Source organism: Aquarana catesbeiana, linkage group LG09, assembly GCF_042186555.1.
Source record: "Aquarana catesbeiana isolate 2022-GZ linkage group LG09, ASM4218655v1, whole genome shotgun sequence".
NCBI lineage: Eukaryota > Metazoa > Chordata > Amphibia > Anura > Ranidae > Aquarana > Aquarana catesbeiana.
The window spans coordinates 227,997,806-228,023,823 of NC_133332.1; the positions used below are offsets into that span (position 1 = coordinate 227,997,806).

Genomic DNA, 26,018 nt, shown 5'->3' on the forward strand with positions numbered 1-26,018 from the left:
CAAATTTTCCTGCTGCTTTTTTATGCAGTTTGTTTTCCCTTCTTTTGCCTTTTGACATGTAGTATTTTATAGTAATGGAAAAAAAATGAAATCGACAGAAATATACATCCGTGGAAAATTCCCTTTGGCTCTTGAAAATTTTCCATTGGCTGCAAAGTGAACCGTGCCAGAATATTGCATTATGTGAAGGATCGTTATTGGGTTCCTAGATGGGGCCTTTAATGGAATAGGAGTCTTATGAGATGTATAGAGATTTAGCATGCTTTGTAATATATATGCTGTGTAGGTGGTTTGCTTATTTTGTTGTGCCTGAGAAAAAGATTATTACATATATATCTAGGTTTGTGCTTTTTAAAAGTATGCTTGTTTTGTGACTTTTTATTTTTTACACCTTTTTGTTTTCATTTTTTTTTTCAACGTGATGATATCTTACTGCTCCCACTAAAATAGAACTTCTGTCAAATTAAAGAGGATCTACAGTTGTTTTTTAGTGTTGTTGGTAATTTCTGTGTAGCTTTCACATACTGTTTTGCTAGGTGTACCATATGTCTGTTGCAGTTTTATTACGTGCAAGTTTTTATTTTGCAAACTTTGTATTTCTTGACATTCACTCAGCCACCCTATTGACTGCTAAGATACAATCTCAGCGACATATAGAAAGTACACTATATTGTGAAGTATTGGGACGCCTGCTTTTACACGCACATGAACTTTAATGGCATTCCAGTCTTAGTCCATAGGGTTCAATATTGAGTTGGCCCACCCTTTGCAGCTATAACTGTTCTGTCTCTAGGACAGAGAGCTAAACCTTTCTGCTCCATAAACTCCAGATACCATATTTCTTTGATCTTAAATTTATTGGAACAAGCCAAGTGAAACTACAAATTGATAAAACAAATATCAATCGGTACAATTTTGCATATAATAAATAAACAATGCACTATAACACAGAATGAGATAACAAGAACTCACTGATGGTGAGAGATTGGAGAAAACATGCCTTACTGCCTTGCTGTATTCTTAAAATGGAAGCTGAGTCACTTCTTCTAGAGAATTCTCCCAGAATGAACTGGTTCCTAACAACTTTATTAACACATTCTAAAAGAATACAATATGTAACTTCTACAAACAGCAAAGCTATACTAGAAAGGGAACAGTAGGTGGCGCCTGCATATAACTAGCTTGGTGTAAATTAAGAAAACTCAACATGTTATTTCAAGCACATAAACATAATGTAAATTGAATAGAAGCCCAGTGGAAAGCTGTCCACAAGGTTTAGGAGTGTGTCTATGGGAATGTTTGACCATTCTTCCAGAAGCGCATTTGTGAGGTCAGGCACTGAAGTGGATGAGAAGGCCTGGCTCGCAGTCTCCGCTTTAATTCATTCCAAAGGTGTTCTATCGGGTTGAGGTCCGGACTCTCTGCAGGCCAGTCAAGTTCCTCCACCCCAAACCCGCTCATTCATGTCTTTATGGACTTTGCTTTGTGCACTGGTGCACAGTCATGTTGGAACAGGAAGGGACCATCCCCAAACTGTTACCACAAAGTTATGAGCATGAAATTGTCCAAAATGTCTTGGTATGCTGACACCTTTAAGAGTTCCCTTCACAGGAACTAAGGAGCCAAGCCCAACCCCTGAAAAACAACCCCACACCATTGTCCCCCCCAAACGATTTGGACCAGTGCAAAAAGCAAGGTCCATAAAGACATGGATGAGCGCATGAGACATGGATGCCTGACCTCACAAATGCGCTTCTGGAAGAATGGTCAAACGTCCCCATAGGACACACGCCTAACCTTGTGGACAGCCTTCCCAGAAGAGTTAAAGCTGTTATAGCTGCAAAGGGGGGGACAACTCAATATCGAACCCTACAGACTAATGCCCCGTACACACGGTCGGACTTTGTTCGGACATTCCGACAACAAAATCGTAGGATTTTTTCCGACGGATGTTGGCTCAAACTTGTCTTGCATACACACGGTCACACAAAGTTGTCGGAAAATCCGATCGTTCTAAACGCGGTGACGTAAAACACGTACGTCGGGACTATAAACGGGGCAGTGGTCAATAGCTTTCATCTCTTTATTTATTCTGAGCATGCGTGGCACTTTGTCCGTCGGATTTGTGTACACACGATCGGAATTTCCGACAACGGATTTTGTTGTCGGAAAATTTTATCTCCTGCTCTCCAACTTTGTGTGTCGGAAAATCCAATGGAGCCCACACACGGTCGGAATTTCCGACAACACGCTCCGATCGGACATTTTCCATCGGAAAATCCGACCGTGTGTACGGGGCATAAGACTTGGATGCCATTAAAGTTCACGTGTGTGCAAAGGCAGGTGTCCCAATACTTTTGATAATATAGTGTATTGTATTCAGTCAGGCAGAGCTGGTGGACATATTGAGGGGGAATGGTGGTTAATACTGATGTTTTTAGTTTAGGAACCACCTGCAGATACCAGTGACTGACATTTCTCAGGTAAATAAGGGATTGGATTAAAAAAAAAAAAAAAAAATTTGTTGGGTTCCTGTCCGAAATAAGCCAGCTTAAGAGGACTCAGTGTGTACCTCTACTGCCCCTTGCTAAGGGCATAGCTTGATCAGGCAGAGAGCTCATGCTTGTGTTTCTCTTGCATAATATTAGATCTAGCAGATGGTTGCAGCGCCTGCCCTCTAATCTGTATGAGCATCTTAAAATCAAAATTAAAAATGTAAGGTTAAAAAAAAAACAAAGCACAACCTATGTGTTAATGTTCTCCGTCTTCTATTTAAAGTAGAACATTACCTATAACAACTTAAAAAATAATGTTCTTTAGCAAGGAACTTACATTCCACATTAATAATTATGCTACCAAAATTAGTGTGTGCTGTAAATTGCCTCCAGCATTGCTCCTATTTCTTTTTGCTGGAGGCGACCATTTTGCTGAAGCCCAGAACCCTGAACCGCAGTGTATCATAAAGCAAAACTAAACCCATTGATTTAAAAAAACGTTACATTCCTGGAATGCCCAGATTGATATCCATCACATTTGCTTGTGTCCTCAACCAACCTGTCCAACCATCAAATGGCTGGTGTCATAACTGATATCATGTGCAGCACCATGGCAATTGCAGATCAAACAGAAGCAGCTTCCTTGGTTGTAAAGGATAGGAGGGTTTAATTCTGCCTTAAGGCTGTCAGCAGATCGGTCTCTACAAACTCGGCAGTGCCTAAAAATGGAGAGCAACTGAGCATGTGCACAGCAGGGTGAGACAGTGTATTACTGGATTTTTAACAGTATAGACACGTATTGTTAATGTTTTACATAGCTATACCTGCAAAAAGGGGCCAGCCTGAAGGGATCTAACAGGACTTAATTTTCTGACTTGAGTTCCAGTTTAAGTGTTGCTGTAGTTCCTTGCCTGGGTCACTCACCTTGGTTGTTAAATCGGTTGTAAACCGCTGGGCGAGTTTTTGTTTTGTTTTGTTTTGTTTTTATCTGCAAGGTAAAGGCATAATTTGCTAGTATGCATCACATACTAGCACATTATGTGAAACTTACCTAAAACTAAGCATTCCATCGATGCAATGTCACCGATGGAGGCTGCTTCCATCTTTCTTCATGCACTGGGGAGCTGCTGTTTACGGCACAGGACTCTGAAGGAACGGCTCGGGTGGCCTTTCCTTCAGAGCGCATTCCCCGATGATGTCATCGGTTGCATGTATAGTAACTATCTCCTAAACTTTGCATGTTTTCACTCATGGTTAGTATTTGGCTGAAGCCATTTATTATCAATCAACTGTGTTTACTTCTTGCTGCGTCTATTGTATAGAAAAGATGATGTCCAAAAGTTCTTACCAGGCTTTTCTCACATCTACCCAGATTCAAACCAAGCCTTTGAAATATGGTTATAATCTGTTACATAGGAAGCAAAGTGGAAGATGCCCAGTACAGGCTTGAGGACGTACGCTGTTGGTGACCCTGGGAGGTTTTGTCTGGTTTCTGGCTGCACTGGATTACAGAAAACGTAGTGATAAGTCACAAGTCACAAACATGCAGCAGGAAGCAGATCCTTCTTATATGATGAGCAAATATGCCTGCCCCATTTACACAGACATATCTATCTATCTAGCTATCTAGCTATCTATATATATATATATAGAGATATATATATGTAGATAAAACGTTCGTTTTTCTAAGATAATTACTGAACTGTTGTCTTAAAAAAAAAAAAAAAAAAAAAAAACCTGTAAAACCATTATGTCCCTTTCTCTCAATTGCAATTTTAATCCTATGCTGCTATTTTGCTTCCTAAGGAGAGTGCGGTGGGAGGACTGGCGAGAGCTCTCAAAGGCTGACTTGCTCCAAAGACTGTGGACAATGACTACAAACGATGTGACGGTGGTAAAAAAGGAAAAATGCGAGGAGGAAGTCCGAAATGTGGCATGGGAGGAGAAGACCAAGAAACCTATCAAAAACATAATTGGTGATGGTCCTGAGGAGGTGCCCGCCGAGATCTGTGTTGTAATCGGTGAGAATCGGATACAGCAGAATGTTGGTAAGTTCAGATATCCAACTTCCTACACCTGAAGTGAGACGACTGAGACCTGGGAAAAGTTGGAATGCATTTAAACTATTTTTTGGTGTTTTTTTTTTTTTTTTTAATGTTTTTATTTTTGCTACCCTGTTTTTATTGGGCTAGTGATTTTGTGAGCCAAATAGTTTTTATAACCTGCTTAAATTGTCTTATTTTAGCTTGCCTCTCAAATTGTGCCTTTGTTTTCTATTTAATAAAAGTGGCTGTAAAGAAAAAACTTTTTTCATTCAAATAATAAGTTAAATAAATAAACCTACCAGCTGGTATTGCACAGAGCAGCCCTGGACCTCATCTTCTGGAGCCCCTGCCAGCGCTCTTGGCTCTTCCTCTTCTCTGTGCACCATCGTAGGAAGCTGCTTCCTATGGTGGCTTACTCTCAAGCCGTGCTGTATGTGTCCATGGACACACACAACATGTCTTGGCCCCGCCCCCTGCTCACATGATTTGATTGATAGCAGCAGGAGCCAATGGCTTCTTCTGCTGTCTCTGTGCCTGTGAGGCCGAGGAGAGAGAACCAATGCTGCTGCAGATGGGCACAATGCTGGATCGATACAGGACAACAGGATACAGATAAGTATTTAGGGATGTGAGGGGACAATACACTTATTGGACATTTTTTTTATCTTAATGCAAGGAATGTATTAAGGTAAAAATGTCTTGCTGTTACAACCACTTTCATTTTACGTTTGTGCCAAAGGCTAACTATGTTCTTTTAGTTTTGTATTATTTTTCTGAAGATGTAAATGTTATAAGCTGTATATGTATTATCAGTATTCAATAATGTTTTAATGTTCCTATATGTAGTTTGTACATGGGGCAGCCATATTTGCTCATTACATATGCAATCTCTTCTTCCCTCTTAGTATTGCTGCACAATGGTTGTATTGTTCCTCACAAGAGAAATCTACCAGTCAGGATCCTTTGTGGCTGAGATTTCAGCTTGACAAATGCTGATCAGGGATGCTGAGCGATTGTAATGAAATAAAAACATTCACTAGGAGGAGAATCTCCAAATATGCATCTGTCATACAGTAATAGAAAAATGGTACAGCATGCATGCACAGGCATTAAAGTTGTATCAAAATATTAAACTAATGTGTTTATTATCATTATATTGTCCCATGAGGACTATCGTGATATGAAGTATGTGCAAATTTTCCATAATTTATTTTTTAACATTATTTGTATTTCAGTTTTTGTTTTGAGTAGAATTTGTATGGTTAAAAAGCGACAATTAAATGGAAAGTGTATTATAATGTGATTTAGTATAGCTGGCTGTCTAAACTGTAAAGAGTAATAGGACGTACACACGGTCGGACTTTGTTCGGAAATTCCGACAACAAAATCCTAGGATTTTTTCCGACGGATGTTGGCTCAAACTTGTCTTGCATACACACGGTCACACAAAGTTGTAGGAAAATCCGATCGTTCTGAACGCGGTGACGTAAATCACGTACGTCGGGACTATAAACGGGGCAGTGGCCAATAGCTTTCATCTCTTTATTTATTCTGAGCATGCGTGGCACTTTGTCCGTCGGATTTGTGTACACACGATCGTAATTTCCGACAACGGATTTTGTTGTCGGAAAATTTTATCTCCTGCTCTCCAACTTTGTGTGTCGGAAAATCCGATGGAAAATGTCCGATGGAGCCCACACACGGTCGGAATTTCCGACAACACGCTCCGATCGGACATTTTCCATCGGAAAATCTGACCGTGTGTACGGGGCATTAGAAGGGTTATCAGGCTGTTCTTAGGTGCTTCCACCAGCACCAAAGTCTCTTCTGTCCTTCCCCATCTTTCTTTCCTTCCTTGTCTTTCACCCTAAGGGAAAAACAATACCAGTTGCTGCATTAACAGGCGAATGTGCGGTAAAATTCCATCCAACCTATCTTGGTATCCTGGTATGTGGAGTCATGTCTTTTCTATCCCAAACCTGCTGCATCAGTAGACAGCAACAGCTCCTGGGATGAGTCCTTTGTACAGATTGGAAGCTAAGGAATGATTGAAGAGGAATAGGGTGCTTTGCTTTGTGGTTGCATTTAGGTTTTCCTGTATACTTACTCCTCTTTACAGAAAGACTAGATTAAAAGAAAGGTTGCCTTCTTTTGTAAAAGATCCTTCTTGTGTTCAATGACGCTGTGTTTAATTCACTAGGGGAAAACTCTCCTGACATACCGCCAGCAGCCATGAACAGGGAGGCCACTTGGAGTGGCGGCGCCCGGCCGCGCAACATCTCCCCACGAATCAGCACATCGTCTCCAGGTGGGCATATGAAAACCATATCTGTGACCTGAATTTGTAATAGTAAGTCTTGTGCGGCATTGTCTAGGAGAGAAGGACATGCATTGCCCATGACAGTGATCAATTGCTAGCTGTTTTTGTGGTTAGTGATTGAGAATTATAGGATGAATCTTGTTGCTATGGACAACATAGACACCAAAGTTGATAATTCAAGTAGTCAATTCTGAAGTTATAAAGTGACCCTTGCTGTTCTTATGCTATCCTATCTAAGAGTACCTTCACTTGGAGACCATTGTAAGCTCTTTTTGCTTCCTCTATCCCAGTGGTCTTCAAACTGCAGCTCAGAGTCCAGATGCGGCCCTTTGCTTGCCTTTATTCTGCCCTTGGGGCACTATCCCTCCCACTAACACCAATGATGGGGGTACCATTCCTCCTACAAACACCAACAACATGGCGCTATTCCTTAGCTCAGTTATGATGGGGCACTATTCTTTGCACTGATAACAATGAGGCACTATTCTTCCCACTGCCCCCCAATAAGGGGACACAATTCATCTCTCTAACAATAACAGGGCCCTGTTCCTCCCACTGCCCTCAATGAGGGGACACTATTCCTCCCACTAACATCAAGAGGGTCCTATTCCTCCAGCTGACACCAATGGTGGGGCACTATTCCCCCCACTGATCACAATGAGGCACTATTCCTCCCACTGCCCCCAATAAGGGGACACTATTCCTCCCTCTAACACCAACAGGGCACTATTCCTCCAGCTGACACCGATGATTGGGCACTATTCCTCCCACTGACACCAACAATGAGGCACTATTTCTCCTGCTGAGACCAATGATGAGGCACTACTCCTTCCCCTAATACCAGCAATAGCACACTTTTTCTCCCATTAATACCTATGATGGGACATTGTTTACTCCCATTGACGCCAGGGCATTTTCTACTCGCACTGGTTATAGTTCAGCCCCCTCAGAGTCTGAAGGACAGTAAAAAGTTTGGAGACCCCTGCTCTATCCTGTTACAGCTTTCTAGCAATTCTTAGACAGCAGCTGTGAAGATTCTGTGTGAAAATGGATTTTATGTTTACTCTAATGTCCATGAAGTTTGCACAAATACAGTAAACCTAATTATCCCTGGTTTCCTCATTGATTGGAATTATTTTTGTCTGTTGGCTTGCAGCACAGGCAAAAGAAAAAAAAAAAAAACAAATCCAGACAGACAACTAGCATTTTGAGGTGGTGACCAGCAATGGCAGTCATTCTCTAGGTTGCCTATGCCTAACCTCTAGTAATTTTATTCTGCTTACATGCTTTTCATTTAATTTTCAGGGTCCTATGAATGTGGAATCTGTCGAAAGAAATATAAATATTATAACTGTTTCCAGACTCACGTCCGTGCACACATAGGTAATTTATTTTATCATGACTTGTTATATTTTTCCTTCTTTTATGTGCTTTATTAAATGGAGCTTAGATGAAATTTATGCTGTAACCACAGGCTGTGAGCAAAATCAATCAGTTCACGGGTAGTGTCATTCAAGAAGCACAGCAGCGCTGCAAAATTATTCAAGTTACCCGAGTCACTCCACTTAAGTCAGAACTGGAAATATAAACCCTTGAAGTTTTATAAAGGAAGAACAGCCTACCTGCCCAGAACATTATGTGACCCTTGACATTGATTTTGCTGTCCTGTTTAACAGTACCTGTGCAGAGAGGCTGTTGTAAGCATTTTATTGCTCCCTCTCTCGTCACATGGCTCAGTAACACTCCCTAGATAGCAGCTGTGAAAACTCTGTATTAAGCATATGAATTATTTTCTGGGTAGAAAAATCTTAAAGTGTGCCAAACAACAAAAATTTTACATATTGTAGCTTGCCAGCCATTCAGATTTTTTTCAGGCCTTGTTTTCCTTTACTTTATAGGACTACATTGGACACACTAGACACGCTGTCACAGATTTTTCTGCATTTTAAAATGGGGAAAACTACATTGTTTTCAGTAGGAACTGTTTGCACCAATGTGTTAAATTTTGGAAAAAGTCACATTTTGGCTACATTGACCTGCATGATGTCAGCTTTGTTCAAGGCAGACATAAAATGGCATTTAATACAGTTTTATTAACATTTAAAGTGGAGGTAAACTCTGATACTTACCTCTTCTTCAGCGCCCCGATGTCCACATTTTCAACCCAGCTTCTTCCAGGTGTCGGGCTTGTAGCCTTCTTCATTGGCCAGCACGGGATGACATCACTCTGGCACATGTGCAGGAGTGCCTTCATCCTTGCACACAGGCGCTGTGCTGGCATATACAATATGCAGCTCATTGCACATTTCAAAAAAGACTGCAAGCAAACAGAAATTCTGATAGCCCTTTAAAACGTTGCAAAAGAACAATTTGCATCACCTGTTTCTACATTTTTTAGAGGGAGGTAAAAAAAACAAAAAACCTGCACCTTGGTTCAAGTAATACCTAGAAAAATAAATTCCAGTTTATAATCCTGAGTAGTGTAAAAAAAGTAGGTAGGTTTTTTTTTTTTTTTTTTTTTTTTTTTTTTTCTTATGTGGAGCGCAGTATACAGTGATTAAAATGTGTAATTAAATCCTATCTCTCAATAACGAGATAAAAGGCCGAAAAAAACTAATGGGTTGAGAGATATTGTAATTAGACGCGCTGATACTGGCTGAGGATTCATCAGGATAAGGCAGACAATTTATTGGAATCTCTTAGATTATTAATGGACCTCACTACATCAAAAAGATTATCTTCAAACTCGCCTAATATATATGTTAAAGATTTGTGCTTTCAGATGCAAAATGAAAACGCCATTGTCCCAGATTTCTTTAAGATCTTTCCCAGTCGCACGACCATATATCACAGACAAACAAGTTTTGGCCATCTTTGGCATAGTTAAAGGGCAGCTTTCGCCAAACTGCTTATTATGCATTTTATTGATTATAGAAAATTTGTACCTGGCAAAAGTTCTGTGAAGTGATCCACATTTTCTTGCAGTTTTGCAGACCTTGCCTGCATTTAGACCACAAGAAAACATCATTATCACCAAGTCATATAAGGATTTTAGGCAATTAGCAACTAATTTACTGCAGGCTGTGGCAAGTAAAGAAGATAAAACAGGGAACAGCTTCTTATTTGGCTCTTAATTAGTTTTTCTTTCCTTTTAGTGCCTTCTTATTTGGTTTTTAATTCGTTTTTTTTTTTTTTTTTTTTTTTTGGTTTTAGTGGAACAGTGCCCCCAGTGGGCCAAAATAATATTGCATTTTTTTTCAATTCAAGGAGCTGGTCATTTTTCAATGAGCATTTATTTACCTGTATGTAAAAAAGAGACACAGATAAGCTAAAAATATATATGTACAAGACATGAGCTGTTGGCGTTGTACATGTACTATGATGAGAAGTGCAGCTTAAAGTAGAAATATTCCACCTTTTTAAAAAAAAATACTTTTGGCATCAGTACAAGTAAAATAGGATCACATAATTTTTTTTTCTCTTAAAAATGGTATTTCTTTACATCCTGCTTTTTATCCCCGTGCTGTGCATGTCCTTTAGACTCTTTGAATTAACTCTGTAGGCATGCACACTCAAGCGCCATCAGGGCGTTAATTCTGTTGTGGTGACTACATTGGAACATCTGCGCGCTAATAGTTGATACGACTGCTTGTAGTCTAACTCAGGAGCATGTAGGAAAGGATGACATTGCCACAGCTGAATTGCAAAAGAATGAAACTTTACAGCAACATGTACAGCAATCTTTTTTGTTTAAGGGCCCATTTACATGATAGTGTTACAGTAAGACTGCTTTCACACTGGGACGGTGGGTGCGTCGGCAGTAAAGCGCCGCTATTTTTAGCAGCGATTTACCATCAATTTTGCACGCTATTCGGGTGCTAGCGGGGCGCTTTTACCCCCCGCTAGCAGCCAAGAAAAGGTTAAAACCACCGCAAAGCGCTGCTGCAGCAGTGCTTTGCAGGTGGTATAGCCGCGCTGCCCCATTGATTTTAATGGGCAGGAGCGGTGAAGGAGACACTAGACACCGCTCCTTCACCGATCCAAAGATGCTGTTTGCAGGAGTTTTTTTTTAACGTCCAGCAAGCGCACCGCTCCTAATGCATGTGTTAATAGCACCACATCACATCAACACGTGTTGATGTGATGTGGTGCTATTTATTCTGAATGCGCCCCAACACACCTTTCCCACAGAAAAGTGTTCGATGCGGAGTGGCGCGCTTCCAGAAATGGCACAAATATTTTTTTGCTAAGTTTGACAGTCCATTTAAATGAATGGCATGCCTTAATGCAAAATAACCCACTAAAATCTGTGTGCTAACACACCACAATTGTATGACTGGGCCTTAAGTTTTTTTGGTTTATATGCACTTAATAAGTGCACATATCCTTTTTTCTGTGCTTTTTTTTATTTTTATTTTTTTAGTGGTATCTAAGCATGCATGCTGTGGGCTCTTTCACTTTAGTGGAAAGCCAGGTCAACAGTAGTAAATGGACCCTACGGCATGCATTTGCAGGTGTCACTCTATGGAATTGAAATGGCTTTGAGAAAGAGACCATGCAGCACTGAGCAGGCCTCATAGTAATGATCTTGGAGGTGCAGCAGGGCCGATCCTAGGGTCACAGACGCCTCGGTGCAGAAATATTTCTGGCTCCCCCACGTGGGCGTGGTCAACTTACTAACGCCCCTTTACAAATGTTTCTATGGCAATGACTCAAACACAGAGATGCTCCCCTATGTAGTCTTTGTTACCCTGGGATCCTGCCACGATCTCTTAACAATAAACAAAATACAGGAAGAGAAGCAGAGTACTCTAATGGGACCTGGAGGTGGGTCTCTCTAATGAACACAGAGAGAGAGTCTGTTAGAAAGAGCCCCCAGACATACTACAGGAGATTGTCAGAGACTGCAGACATGATACAAGAGCTGGTCAGAGACTGCAGACATGATACAGAAGATGGTCAGAGACTACAGACATACTACAAAAGATGGTCAGAGACTGAAGACATGATAAAAGAAATGGTCAAAGACTGCAAACATACTACAAAAGATGGTCAGAGACTGAAGACATGATAAAAGAAATGGTCAGAGACTGCAGACATGATACAAGAGATGGTCAGAGACTGCAGACATGATAAAAGAAATGGTCAGAGACTGCAGACATGATACAAGAGATGATCAGAGACTGCAAACATCATTCAGGAGATGGTCAGAGACTGCAGACATGATACAGGAGTGGGTCAAAGACTGCAGACATGATACAGGAGATGGTCAGAGACTGCAGACATGATACAGGAGATGGTCAAAGACTGCAGACATGATACAAGAGATGGTCAGAGACTGCAAACATACTACAGGATATGGTCAGAGACTGCAGACATGATACAGGATATGGTCAGAGACTGCAGACATGATACAAGAGATGGTCAGAGACTGCAGACATGATGCAAGAGATGATCAGAGACTGCAGACATGATACAAGAGATGGTCAGAGACTGCAGACATGATACAAGAGATGGTCAAAGACTGCAAACATACTACAGGATATGGTCAGAGACTGCAGACATGATACAAGAGATGATCAGAGACTGCAGACATGATACAAGAGATGGTCAGAGACTGCAGACATGATACAAGAGATGGTCAGAGACTGCAGATATGATACAAGAGATGGTCAGAGACTGCAGATATGATACAAGAGATGGTCAGAGACTGCAGATATGATACAAGAGATGGTCAGAGACTGCAGACGTGATACAGGAGTGGGTCAAAGACTGCAGACGTGATACAAGAGATGGTCAGAGACTGCGGACATGATGCAAGAGATGGTCAGAGACTGCAGACATGATACAAGAGATGGTCAGAGACTGCAAACATACTACAGGATATGGTCAGAGACTGCAAACATACTACAGGATATGGTCAGAGACTGCAGACATGATTCAGGAGATGGTCAGAGACTGCAGACATGATACAGGAGCTGGTCAGACACTGTAGACATGATATAAGAGATGGTCAGAGACTGCAAACATACTACAGGATATGGTCAGAGACTGCAGACATAATTCAGGAGATGGTCAGAGACTGCAGACATGATACAGGAGCTGGTCAGACACTGCAGACATGATATAAGAGATGGTCAGAGACTGTAGACATGATATAAAGACGGTCAGAGACTGCGGAAAGCAAAAGAGAAGTGGAGTGGTGGCGCATGTATGTGCTGGTCTGGCCAATCCGGTAAGCAAACAAACAAAGAAAGGCCTAGTGGTCAAGGCACAGCATACCCCTCAGGATTTTGAGGACAGACCAGAAATATATAAAAAGTTTTTCTTTGTTAATACAAAAATGATAATACAATAAGGTATAAAATCAATGACATTGACAGTGCAATAGTCGCAAACATGATAACTGCTAACAATAGAGCAGCGGAAAATCAGTGCAAGTGGCTGTATAGAATGACGCCTGACATGTTTCAGACTAACTGTCCTTCTTCAAAGGCTTTTGTGTCATCTATAGCACAATTATTCTATAAGGTAAACATAGTTAAATGTCAGTATAGAAATGCAATCAAGTTAAAATCGCTAAATACAGAGATTGAATGATCGTCTGATCAATGGACATAACAATGGAGAAAACAATCTTGCATACCTGAGCTGATCAACGCCAATACACAAGGGCAAGGCAGAGTGGTTACAGCCTGCGCAAAAGATGCCATTGCAGTATAGGATAAAGATATGTGGCTGGATGTGAAGTAGCCAAAATCCAGAGCATGAGAAATAAGGGCCGGATGAGCCAACAGGTGCAGGAATTCCCACTGACTGGAGATCACTCCAGTCAGTATATGGTCAGCCCAACAATTGAAAAAGTATGCTTGATATCTTCCTATAGGGGAGATATAGTTAAGGATAGTAAGTGTATAAAAAGTGGCAGGATAGATAGTATGCAAGTAATAAAAAAGTCATATAAAGTACTTGGTATAAACTTGCCTGAACAAAGATGTCATTGATTTTATACCTTATTGTATTATCATTTTTGTATTAATAAAGAAAACTTTTTATATATTTCTGGCCTGTCCTCAAAATCCCGAGGGGTATGCTGTGCCTTGAGCACTAGCCCTTTCTTTGTTTTAGAGACTGCGGAAATGATACAAGAGATCAATTCATCAAATGCAGCCTCATCAGTGCCCACCAACTGCAGCCTGCCAGGGCCCACCAACTGCAGCCTGCCAGAGCCCACCAACTGCAGCCTGCCAGGGCCCACCAACTGCAGCCTGTCAGTGCCCACCAAGTGCAGCCTGTCAGTGCCCACCAAGTGCAGCCTGTCAGTGTCCACCAATTGCAGCCTGTCAGTGCCCACCAACTGCAGCCTACCAGGGCCCACCAACTGCAGCCTGCCAGGGCCCACCAACTGCAGCCTGCCAGGGCCCACCAACTGCAGCCTGCCAGGGCCCACCAACTGCAGCCTGTCAGTGCCCACCAATTGCAGCCTGTCAGTGCCCACCAATTGCAGCCTGTCAGTGCCCACCAATTGCAGCCTGTCAGTGCCCACCAATTGCAGCCTGTCAGTGCCCACCAATTGTAGCCTGTCAGTGCCCACCAACTGCAGCCTGCCAGGGCCCACCAACTGCAGCCATCCAGTGCCCCCCAACTGCAGCCAGCCAGTGCCCACCAATTGCAGCCTGCCAGTGCCCCTGGATCACACAGAGCGGCGATGAGCTTGGATTTGAATCACCTGGGCAGCCATTGTAACAAAGTCCTGCCTCCTAGACCATCTTGCGGCTCCTATGATACACATCACACTGATTCAATTTCACTGCATTGGATCAGTGTTTTGTCTATCGCACAGGAGCCAGTCTAGGAGGCGGGACTTTGTTACAGCGCCACCGGTCATTTCAGACCAAAGCTTGTGTGGTGGTTGCAGGCCCGGACTGGGACAAAAATTAGGCCCGGACATTTTAGATTGAGCAACCAATTTTTCCAGGGGGGGTTGGTCGGACGTTTTTGGGGATGGCTAGTGATGGGATAGTGCGGAGTCGGTCCCCTGCACTGTATTGTAAAAGGGGACTGCACTGTAATGATTACATGCCCCTTTACAGTACAGTGCCCCTAGCAATCACAACCAACTCCCCCCCCCCCCCCCATCACAGTGCCCCTTGCTGTCATTCCCCCCCCTCCCCTTTTCTCTCTACTCACAGTGGCCCCTTTTATTCTCTGCCTGTGTGTCCTTTTCCACCCCCCCTGACGTATCAGCAAGGCTGGGGCGAGAGGAGCTGCAGATCTGGATCATATTATCAAGTGGGTGACTACATGCTTGCTAATATGAAAATAATCTGTGTGCAGATCTCCAGCTCCTAGCACTGCATTCAGATCTGTAAAAAAATACATTAAATAATTCCTGGTCAGGTTTTTCCATGTTTACTACTCATAAACACATGTACACACAAAGCACAACCACCTTGAAAAAAAAATGCAAGAAAAGTCAACAAGATTATCAATTAGAATATTAATTGAAGATTTTCATACAAAAGAGCCACATGGGAGGTGGAGAAATTGGGCACATTAATACTCACATGGATGTCCACACATTGGAGTAAACGCATGCACTATACGGATCAGACTTTTTCTTTCAGGAAGATGTGTGCCGGGAGCCTTAGACCTTGCTCACAGGGGCATACTAAAGTCTATGCCCATGGAGGGCTGTGCCATGCATCCATGTTGAGTCTGACCCCCCTGCCCCCATCTACCCCAGACTGACCCTCCACCCCCATCTACCCCAGACTGACCCTCCACCCCCATCTACCCCAGACTGACCCTCCACCCCCATCTACCCCAGACTGACCCTCCACCCCCCATCTACCCCAGACTGACCCTCCACCCCATCTACCCCAGATTGACCCCCCCGCCCCATCTACCCCAGACTGACCCTCCACTCCCATCCACTCAAGACTGACCCCCCCCCCCACCCCAGACTGACCCCGCCGCCCCATCTACCCCAGACTGACCCATCTACCCCAGACTGACCCCCCACCCCATCTACCCCAGACTTGACCCTTCACCCCCATCTACCCCAGACTGACTCCCTCACCCCATCTACCCCAGACTGACCCTCCACCCCCATCCACTCAAGACTGACCCCCCCACCCCAGACTGACCCCACCGCCCCATCTACCCCAGACTGACCCCCCCCGCCCCATCTACCCCAGACTTGACCCTTCACCCCCATCTACCCCAGACTGACCCCCTCACCCCATCTACCCCAGACTGACCCTCCACCCCCATTCATTCAAGACTAACACCCCCCCAGACTGACAGACCCACAATCCCCAAGACACTAACACCCCGTACACTCAACTTCTGTCCCTCCAGACTAACTCAGACCCTGTACAGCTTCTGCCCATGAAATCAAATCCCTTGTGCCTCAAATGTCACCTGGGCATGAAAACTGGTGTAAAGCACATTGGGATCAGACTCGGCGCTCTGCCCCTCAAACCAATCACTGTTTGTAAGACCTGGAGGAGCCTGCGTTGATTGGACACAGGGAGCTGATGACTGCTCTAATCACATACACGGGGCGGGGCTTGTGGCTCTCCAGACGTCCACCGCTCCTCAGCGTTCAGTCAGCAAGTGAATATCGATAGAACACCGGGTTGAAAAAATACTCCACAAGCCAGACAGATGATTGGATGACCATGTGTGTGTTCCCTCCTCTCTGTACATTTGGACACTGACATCTCCGCCTCTGTCCTCCTTCTCTGTCATCTTCAACTGAAGATGACATTGTTGGTGGGGCGGGAGAGCAGACACATTCCGGGCCAGTGTGTGTGACACACACAAGCAGTGCCGGGGTGCGGGGCACCCAGAGCACCCTCCCAGGATCGGCCCTGAGGTGCAGGGTTGTTGCTAGCTGGCTTATTAGCATATAGAGTGCAGGTTTGGAGCGTGCAGTGCACTTCGGCAACACCAGGAGCCAACAGCTGGAGAATGTGTTGATCGCATTGTGGTGGGATAATGAAGATGACTGCTGCAGTTGTTGGGTAAGCCCCGGACAAAGCAGAAGTTGCAGAGGGTACCTGACTGAAATCCCTAAGAACAGAACCCCTGGTCTTAGCATTGTATACTAGTGACCCCAAGACTATGAGCATAAAAAATAAAGATAACAGTTAAAACCTGTTGAACTGGAGTAAATCAACCAATGCAGAAACCATTTGTGTGCTTGGGGCTTGGTCACACCATGTGATGCATTGTGTTTTTATGACCCCCTTTTTTTCTGTAGTTTTTCTCTTCAATAGATTTTTATTAACTTTTTTTAGTAATATAATGTTTTTATCTTGCACTGCAGTGCATTGGAACGCATTATGCAGAAATGCTATATGCCCTATTTTTTTTTTCAGTGCACATCAATGCACCATGTAAACTGAATCCATAGGACAGAAGGTAGTTTTCCTTGCTCTAGTGTGAGAACACAACCTGAAGCTGATGGGAATCAATGGGCCATTAGCTGTGTGTCTTCAGTATCACTTTTCCAAAATCTGCATCATTCATGTTGGATGTCCATTAGTTATAAGTTTGAGCTGTTTAGGAAACCAGAAATTTAGTTTGATATTTTTGTGATGGCTCAGTGCTGTTTTTTTTCATGGACGTAACTTCCTGGAATGATGCAAGATGGAGAGGAACATCTGAAAACTTTGACAAGCTTTCTTTGTTAAATTATTACTAGGCTTAAATGAGTGTTTACTAGAGAATGTTAAAAGTTAACCAGCCATATAACTTCAAGGCGGGCAAGCAAATCTACAAAGTTAATTTGCTACAAGAACGGAACTGTAAATTTGTGTAAAGGGAAATAATAAAGCTGTCAATAACTTTCTTCTAAAGATTTTGCTTCACCAAAGGCCATTCTCTTGCCGAAGAAGTTGGATGCATGTACAGCGCCATTTGGTTTAACTGTAGCAATCTGCTTCTTAATATGCTTTGTTATGGTTCCTATGCTATGGGGGCCTGAATTAGAGATGGGTGTTTGCGTTACTAGAAAGAGTCCACACACCACAATGTGTTGCTTGCCTTCTCATTTTTTTCACTAGGAGAATGTGTTTTGGAATATAGTGTGTGTGTGTGTGTGTATGTATGTATGTATGTATATATATATATATATATATATATATATACACACACACAGTCTATTGTACATACATTTAAAGTATATGTAATGCCAAAGATTATTTTTTGTTTTGGACAGAGGATGAAATGGTAAGAACTTGAAATTCACTGTATGGGGCTCGTTGAGGTTGCACTTCACTTCATTTAACTTTCCTGGAGGTACTCAAGTGGTAAGGGGAAATCTCTACATGCTGAAGGAAAACCCATGTTATATATCTATCTCCAGAGCAGGTATCCTTGGAAGATTTCCTCTTGTAATCCTGTTCTGCTGACAACTGTAAAATAACGGATTTACCATCACTCTGTCCCAGTGGTCACCAAGACAAATAGAGAGGGTAAATCTCCCCAGTGCAGACAGAAATACAAACTTAAGAGGGTTTCTAACTCTTCCCCACATAAAAAATAAAATAAAATAGACATATTTGTCTGTCAAAACATCTTAACTCTTAAGACCATGTGTCCTTCCTCTCTACTAGGTCCTTACCATCGCCAGTCCGAACCCTCTCCTTTAGACTAGATCAGAACAGTATCTCTTCCTAATGAGCTTGTAAATTGGTACATACTGTGTATATGTGTATGTGTGTGTGTGTATATATATATATATATATATATATATATATATATATATATATAAATAAAATGTTATTTTCCCTTTAATTATAAATGTAAATTTAGATTAGGAATGCTGACTCTTCAAGAGCCTCCTTAGTCGAATATATTCATATTAAGTAAAATGTTTGTATTTTCAGATAACGAAGCTGCGTCGGTTGAGGGAGCCTCACAAGGCAGTAAGTATAGCTAAAATGTTTTACGTTTGTATATAACCTCTCTTTAGTTCCAGGCAGCCAGCTGGTCTAATGTGGGTGCACTGCAAAGCAAGCAAATATATTGTGACCAATAGTAGTCTGCTACATGTCTGTTCTATGCTCATTTCTGACTGCTTTCTTTAAAGCCCAATTCCAACCAAGATTTTTTTTTTTTGCGGTTTACAATTTTTCGTCACTTTCTCTCCCAATGACTCACTGTGTGACAGGGTCTCATTTTGGGAATGGAAGTATGGGGAAATTTTCTCTGAGTACACAGACAGCATTTCATTCCTGGCAGAGTTTCTAACCCCCTTGCTAAGAAAAAAAAACATTTATTGCTATCTTTCTTTGCTGGAAATATTACCTCTTAGAGAATATTCCTAACAGGGACATAAGAAGGAAAAAACTTGATACACACACACACACACACACACACACACACACACTTTTCTAAGTGAAAATATGTTCTTTTATAAGTTTATCTTTAAATAATATAAGCAAATACTTTTGATTGATGCCCTTATAAAACTACTTGTGATTGGTTGCTATGATTTTGGACACAGATCTGCTAGTGAAATATACAGGCGATGTACTTTTTACACTTTAATGTTGTTGCAGTAGTGTGTTTTTAGGAACAGTTATATGTGCTGTTTTTTGCTCTTATTCTCTTCCCGTTGAGTTGCTGTAAGGCCCCCATAGAAGCTGCCATATCTCTTTCCTGAGCTTAGGGTTGATCACTAATGCCCAACATTGCTTTATGACCGTTTTATGAATGTCTATTCAGTGAGCTCTGGCAGGAAATAGGACTGCGTCTTGGTGGCCTTATGATCGCCTGAAACTTCTGGATGCAAGAATACATGAATGCAAGTAAAATAATAAACAAATCCAGGTATTCCCTGAGGCCTAATTTTGTTCTGTTATAACATATTAAGTGTGGCGATTCTGATTATTACAAAGTTACATATATATGAGACCAATAAAGAAAAAGAACATAAACAAAATCAGAAAAAATGTATCCCTAGGGGGCAGCATCCCAACCAAGACATGTAAACAAATAGACCCCAAAAAATATTTACAAAAATGTGAGGGGTGTACTCACTTATTGTGAGATACACTATATTATCAAGTAATGGGACACCTGCCTTTACATGCACATGAACTTTAACCACTTCAGCCCTGGAAGGTTTTACCCACTTCCTGACCAGGCCATTCTTTGCGATACGGCACTGCGTCGCTTTAACTGACAATTGCTGGTCATGCAGCACTGTACCCAAAAAAAATTGATGTCCTTTTCTTCTCACAAATAGAGCTTTCTTTTGGTGGTATTTGATCACCTCTGCGGTTTTTATTTAAACAAAAAAAGAGCAAAAATTTTGAAAAAATGTTTTACTTTTTGCAATAATACATATCCAAAAACAATACATAAAAAAACACATTTATTCATAAGTTTAGGCCAATATGTATTCTACATATTTTTTGGTAAAAAATTGCAATAAGCGTATATTATATTGATTGGTTTGCGCAAAAGTTATAGTGTCTACAAAATAGGGGGTAAATTTACGGACTTTTATTTTTTTATGTTTTTACTAGTATTGGCGATCTGCGATTTAGCGGGACTGCGACATTGCGGCGGACAAATCTGACACTATGTGACACATTTTGGGGACCAGTGACATTATTACATTGATCAGTGCTATAAAAATGGACTGATCAATGTATAGTGTTGGCCCACCCTTCTGGGAAGGCTGTCTACAAGGTTTAAGAGTGTGTCTATGGGAATGTTTGACCATTCTTCCAGAAGCGCATTTGTGTGGTCAGGCACTGATGTTGGACGAAAAGGCCTGACTCACAGTCTGCACTCTTAATTTGTCTTAATGTGTTCTTTTGGGTTGAGGTGAGGACTCTGTACAGGCCATTCAAGTTCCTCCACCCCAAACTCGCTCATCCATGTCTTTACGGACCTTGTTTTTGCACTGGTGCGCAGTCATATTGGAACAGGAAGGGGTCATCCCCAAACTGTTCCCACAAAGTTGGGAGCATGAAATTGTCCAAAATGTCTTGGTATGCTGACGCACGCCTTAACAGTTCTCTTCACTGGAACTAAGGGGCCAAGCCCAACCCGTGAAAAAAAAAAAACACACCATAATCCCCCCCTCCACCAAATGATTTGGACCAGTGCACAAAGCAAGGTCCATAAAGACATGGATGGGCAAGTTTGGAGTGGAGGAATTTGACTAGCCAGCACAGAGTCCTGACCTCAACCCAATAGAACACCTTTGGGATGAATTAGAGCGCAGACTGCGAGGCAGGTCTTCTCATCCACATCAAAGAATCATCAACCATTGCCATAGACGCACTCCTAAACCTTGTGGACAGCCTTCCTAGAAGAGTTGAAGCTGTTATAGCTGCAAAGGGTGAGCCAACTCAATATTGGACCCTATGGACCAAGACTGGGATGCCATTAAAATTCCTGTGCGTGTAAAGGGAGCCGTCTTAATTGATATCTATGAGTATGTGTTGAACACTCGCAAGGGATAATTTTTAAAGTCCCATTTTTTTGGTTTGTTCGTTTACGGATTCTGATTTTTACAAATGCCTTTTGGTGAATGGTTCCCTACAGTATTTTGCATTGCCATGTGGTATGTACAAAATGTTTGTTTTATCGAAGATCAGAATTAGAATTTGCTAGATCAACAATCTAGTACAAAATTATATGTTATTAAGGGGCAAATTTAGGAAGCAGTGAATATGACATTTTCCAAACATTCACTGCAGGTGAATCTTGTGCTGCATGTTTTTAAATGACCGTGATCCACCACCAGTAAATATTTGGTGAAAGGCACACTCACTGCTTTATGAATATGTACCTAAGTGACCTTATATGTTTTTATCCAACTTTTCAAGTGCAACACAAAATTATATCAGTCTTAGGCTACATGCCCACGGACGTTTTAAAAAACGGGCTGTAAAGCCAGTACTGGTGCCAGGAAAAAAGTGGCATTAAAAAAAACGAGATTTTTTCGGTGTTTTGCATTGAATTCAATGCACGTTACTCCGCGCTGGCTTTCGGCCACGTTTCTCTGTCTCTATTCAAAATCAATGGTTCCCTATGGGAACCCATTGATTTGAATAAAGGTCTCACCAGAAGTCGGATCAAGAGGATCCGACTCGCGGTGCGACTTGTGTGCTGAGAATCTTGAGGGGGGAACCCAGCGAAAATTTTAAAAAAAATTTGCGTGAGGCACCCCCCAAGACGATACCTGACCATTCGGTCTGATATGGATCTTAAGGGGAACCCCCACACCAAAGAAAATGGCGTGGGGGTCCCCCCAAGATCCAGACCCTTATCCAAGCACGCAGCCCGGCAGGTCAAGAAAGAGGGGGGCGAGCGAGCGCCCCCCCCCCCTCCTGGACCATACCAAGCCACATGCCCTAAACATGGGGGGGTTGGTGCTTTGGGGCAGGGGGGGCCCTGCTCCCCCCACCCCCAAAGCACCTTGTCCCCATGTTGATGAGGACAAGGACCTCTTCCCAACAACCCCGGCCCCCAGATCCCGGTCCCCCACCCTATGTGAATGAGTATGGGGTACATCGTACCCCTACCCATTCACCTTGGGAAAAAAGTGTCAATAAAAAAACACTACACAGGTTTATAAAGTGATTTATTAGGCAGCACCGGGGGTCTCTTCTGACTTCGGGGTTCTCTTCCGACTTCTCTGCTCTCTCCGGCCTTTTCTCCGCACTCTCTGGGTGTCTTCTTCTGGGCTCCTCCGCTATCTTCTGCTCTTTTACCCGCTCTTTTGCTAGCGGTTAACCGGTCTTCTCTGTTGTCTTCTTCCCTCTTCTCTTCTTCCAATGTTGACTCAACGCTCTCTCCCGTTGTAATGCCGTGTGCGCGGTGCACAACGACTTATATAGGCATGGGGCGGGGGTCACCGGGTGATGTCGTCATGTGACCCCGCCCATTATGACGTAACAGTCCCATTATGCCCCGGGACTGTGCTGTCATAAGGGGCAGGGTCACCGGATGACATCACCCGGTGACCCCGCCCCATGTCTATGTAAGTCGTTGCGCACACGGCATTACAGCGGGAGAGGGCGTTGAGTCAACATCGGAAGAAGACAATGGAGAAGACCGGGTAACCGCTAGCAAAAGAGCGGGCAAAAGAGCAGAAGATAGCGGAGCAGCCCGGCAGAAGACACTGGAAAGCGCAGAGAAAAGGCCGGAGAGAGCGGAGAAGTCGGAAAAGACCCCCAATCACTTTAAAAACCTGTGTAGTGTGTTTGTTTTTTTTATTGGGGGGCCCCCCAGATCCTGGCCCCTCCACCCTATTTTTTTAGGGGGCCCCCAGATCCCGGCCCCCCACCCTATTTTTTTTTAGGGGGCCCCCAGATTCTGGCCCCCTACCCTATGTGAAAGAGTATAGGGTACGATGTACCCCATGCTCATTCACATAGGGTGGGGGGCAGGGATCTGGGGGCCCCCTTATTAAAGGGGGCTCCCAGATTACGATAAGCCTCCCGTCTGCAGATCCCGACAACCAACAGCCGGGGTTGTTGGGAAGAGGCCCTTGTCCTCATCAACATGGGGACAAGATGCTTTGGGGTGGGGGGCGCAGGGCCCTCTCTGCCCCAAAGCGCCAACCCCCCCATGTTGAGGGCATGTGGCTTGGTATGGTCCAGGCGCTCGCTCGCCCCCCTCTTTCCTGACCTGCCAGGCTGCGTGCTTGGATAAGGGTTGGTTATGGATATTGGGGGACACCCACGCCAATTTTTTTTGGTGTGGAGGTTCCCCTTAAGATCCATACCAGACCGAAGGGTCTGGTATCGTCTTGGGGGGGAACCTCACGCAAAGTTTTTTTTTAAAATTTTCGCTGGGTTCCCCCCTCAAGATTTTCAGCACACAAGTCGCACCGCAAGTCGGATCCTCTTGATCCGACTTCTGGTGCGACCACTATTCAAAACAAAGGGCTCCCGTAGGGAACCATTGATTTTGAATAGAGACAGAAACGCCGGACGAGGCTTAACAAAGTGTTAAGCCTCATTAAATCACGTTAAACACCTTTTGCCGGCGTCTGACGTTTTTACAGCTCTAGGGCTGGAGCCTCAGAATGCACTGGTCCTGGGTTGTTTTTTTTGCAGCTTAAAAGCGGCTATGCCATTTACAGCTCAAAAACGCCATGGTGGGCATGAGGCCATAGGCTAACATGGAGAGGCGTTTTTAAGCTTCAAAAAAGCGGCTGTAAAAATGTCCGTGGGCATGAGGCCTTAAAGTTTAATCACCCCCTGTCAAATGACAAACTGGGAGGAAAAACAAAACAAAAAAAAACAACAAAAAAAACACATTATCTTTTGACGCACATATATGTAATCAGCAATTGCACCACATGTTATATATTGCTGAGATTGTTGGAGTGAGAGCAATAATTCTAGCCATCATTTATAGTTCACTGTTAATTGATGAGCTGTAAAAAGGCATTTAATACCCTGCTTATTTATCATTTATTTATAAATTTTGGGTACTATAATTTTTCGCCATTTTGCGGACGCAGAAAGTTTTAAAGGCTTGAAACATTTGCTGTTTATTCTATTGTTTTATTTTATCCTGAAAATTAAGATTTGATAAACAGCTGTGCAAATTTTGTTCAACATAAAATATTGCAATTACTATATTTTTATTCTGAAAATTACCTTTTAAGTAATTTGTATAGCCAAAAATGTAGATTTTTTTTCATGTGTGCAAAAAATGTAAAATTTACTGTACACGGGAACTAGTTATACATGTTTTGCAAATGCACAGTAATTTATTTTTTTGAATAGAATATGCTGAAACTAAAAAAAAAAATCTCCAAAATTTGAAAATCACCAAACTTACAGGATAAGGTCACCTTTCGTGACATGTTACACCCATATTCAGGGTGTAACATGGTACAAACGGACCGGTCACTGTACCCCCCCAAGCTGACAACTAGCATGGACCTCTACCCCCCCCCCTCCCCTCTCTAGCTGTCACAGTTTAAAAAAAGCAGTGGCCCTGCCGGCCACGTCACTCATTCACAGTGTCCTGTGAATGGAAAACTACAAAGTCCAGCAGCCTTTGCAGCTGTCAGCTTGTAGCTTTCAGTAAACAAGATCATTCTCTCTTCATGTCAGATTGTATCTGCTTGCCCTGGATGTACGGGCACACAGATACACTGGCAGATCTGCTGGAGACCAGCATGGCACCAGAGATCTGCTGATTGCTGGTGCAGTTTTTTACAGGTTCCAAAAAAAAAGAAAAGAATAAATGCACTTTTTTCTTAAAAGTTAAGTTAACTTTTTATGAGGGAAAAAAACTGTGTCTGCCATTGCTGCTTTTCTTTGGAAAATGCTAGTTACTTGGCTGTTGTAAGCCTTTGGCTTCAACATTATAATTTCCTGATCAAGAAGCATGCAGATCAGAAAACCCAAAAGATGTTATGTGTGTATTTATCCTGGGTCATTGACACATGAGAACAAGGCAGTTTTCAGAGGTGAGGTTAACACTATATCTAAATTTATGAACAAGTTGTTTATTCATTAGTCATTACATGTAGTGTCTGCATTCCTTTTTTCAAGATAAGTATGTTTGCAAATATCGAAAAACACCTGTTAATCCTGTTAGAAATCTAGTGTCCTTGTAACATCCTGTGCAATGAACTGAAATCACAAGCTGTGTTCTCTGCCTTTTCAGCTACCTTCTGTAAACTCCCCCTATGATATGAAGTTGAGGAGAGTGGGAGGTGTTGTATAGACCAGGAGAGCAGACTATGGTGATAACACTTTTTCTCTGTAGATGCAGTACAGTGAGTAAGTGTTGTCATCATCCTTGGGCAGGAAGTGTGTTACTGCCAGGATCACCAGGTGAAATTTAAGGGGAAAAACCACATCCGGAGGGGGGGGCGTGGCATGAACAGACACGCTGACTGAGTGTGTTGCTCAGTGATCCCTGGGCTCCAGGAAGATAGATTGTTGTGGTCAGCAGGCTCCAGACCGGCTAAAGCATGTCCACACGCTGCCGTACAGCTGCACCTCTGCCTGGTGGTGGTGATGGAAAGAGCCAAACTAACAGGCTTAGAGCTTACCGCTTGGTGCAGAGTGCAGATTCTGGGAACGCAATTAAAAGAACCCCGGTGCAGGAGGAATGGAAGTTCAGCTCCCCTGATATGAGGGGGGGGGGGGC

General features: G+C 42.9%; 1 protein-coding gene across 9 annotated transcripts in view; it reads left to right on the forward strand.

The window, feature by feature from the left end:
• Positions 1-26,018, forward strand: part of LOC141108356 (zinc finger protein 618-like) — a 270,313-nt gene that overhangs the window by 120,342 nt on the left and 123,953 nt on the right. For 8 of the 9 annotated variants that reach the window (XM_073599896.1, XM_073599895.1, XM_073599897.1 and 5 more), the window contains 4 exons: positions 4,302-4,543; positions 6,741-6,848; positions 8,166-8,243; positions 18,761-18,799. In XM_073599896.1, the coding sequence (XP_073455997.1) occupies positions 4,366-4,543; positions 6,741-6,848; positions 8,166-8,243; positions 18,761-18,799 (403 nt within the window). In that variant the 5' untranslated portion in view covers positions 4,302-4,365. The remainder of the gene's footprint in view (positions 1-4,301; positions 4,544-6,740; positions 6,849-8,165; positions 8,244-18,760; positions 18,800-26,018) is intronic. The other variant, XM_073599904.1, reaches the window with a different exon arrangement.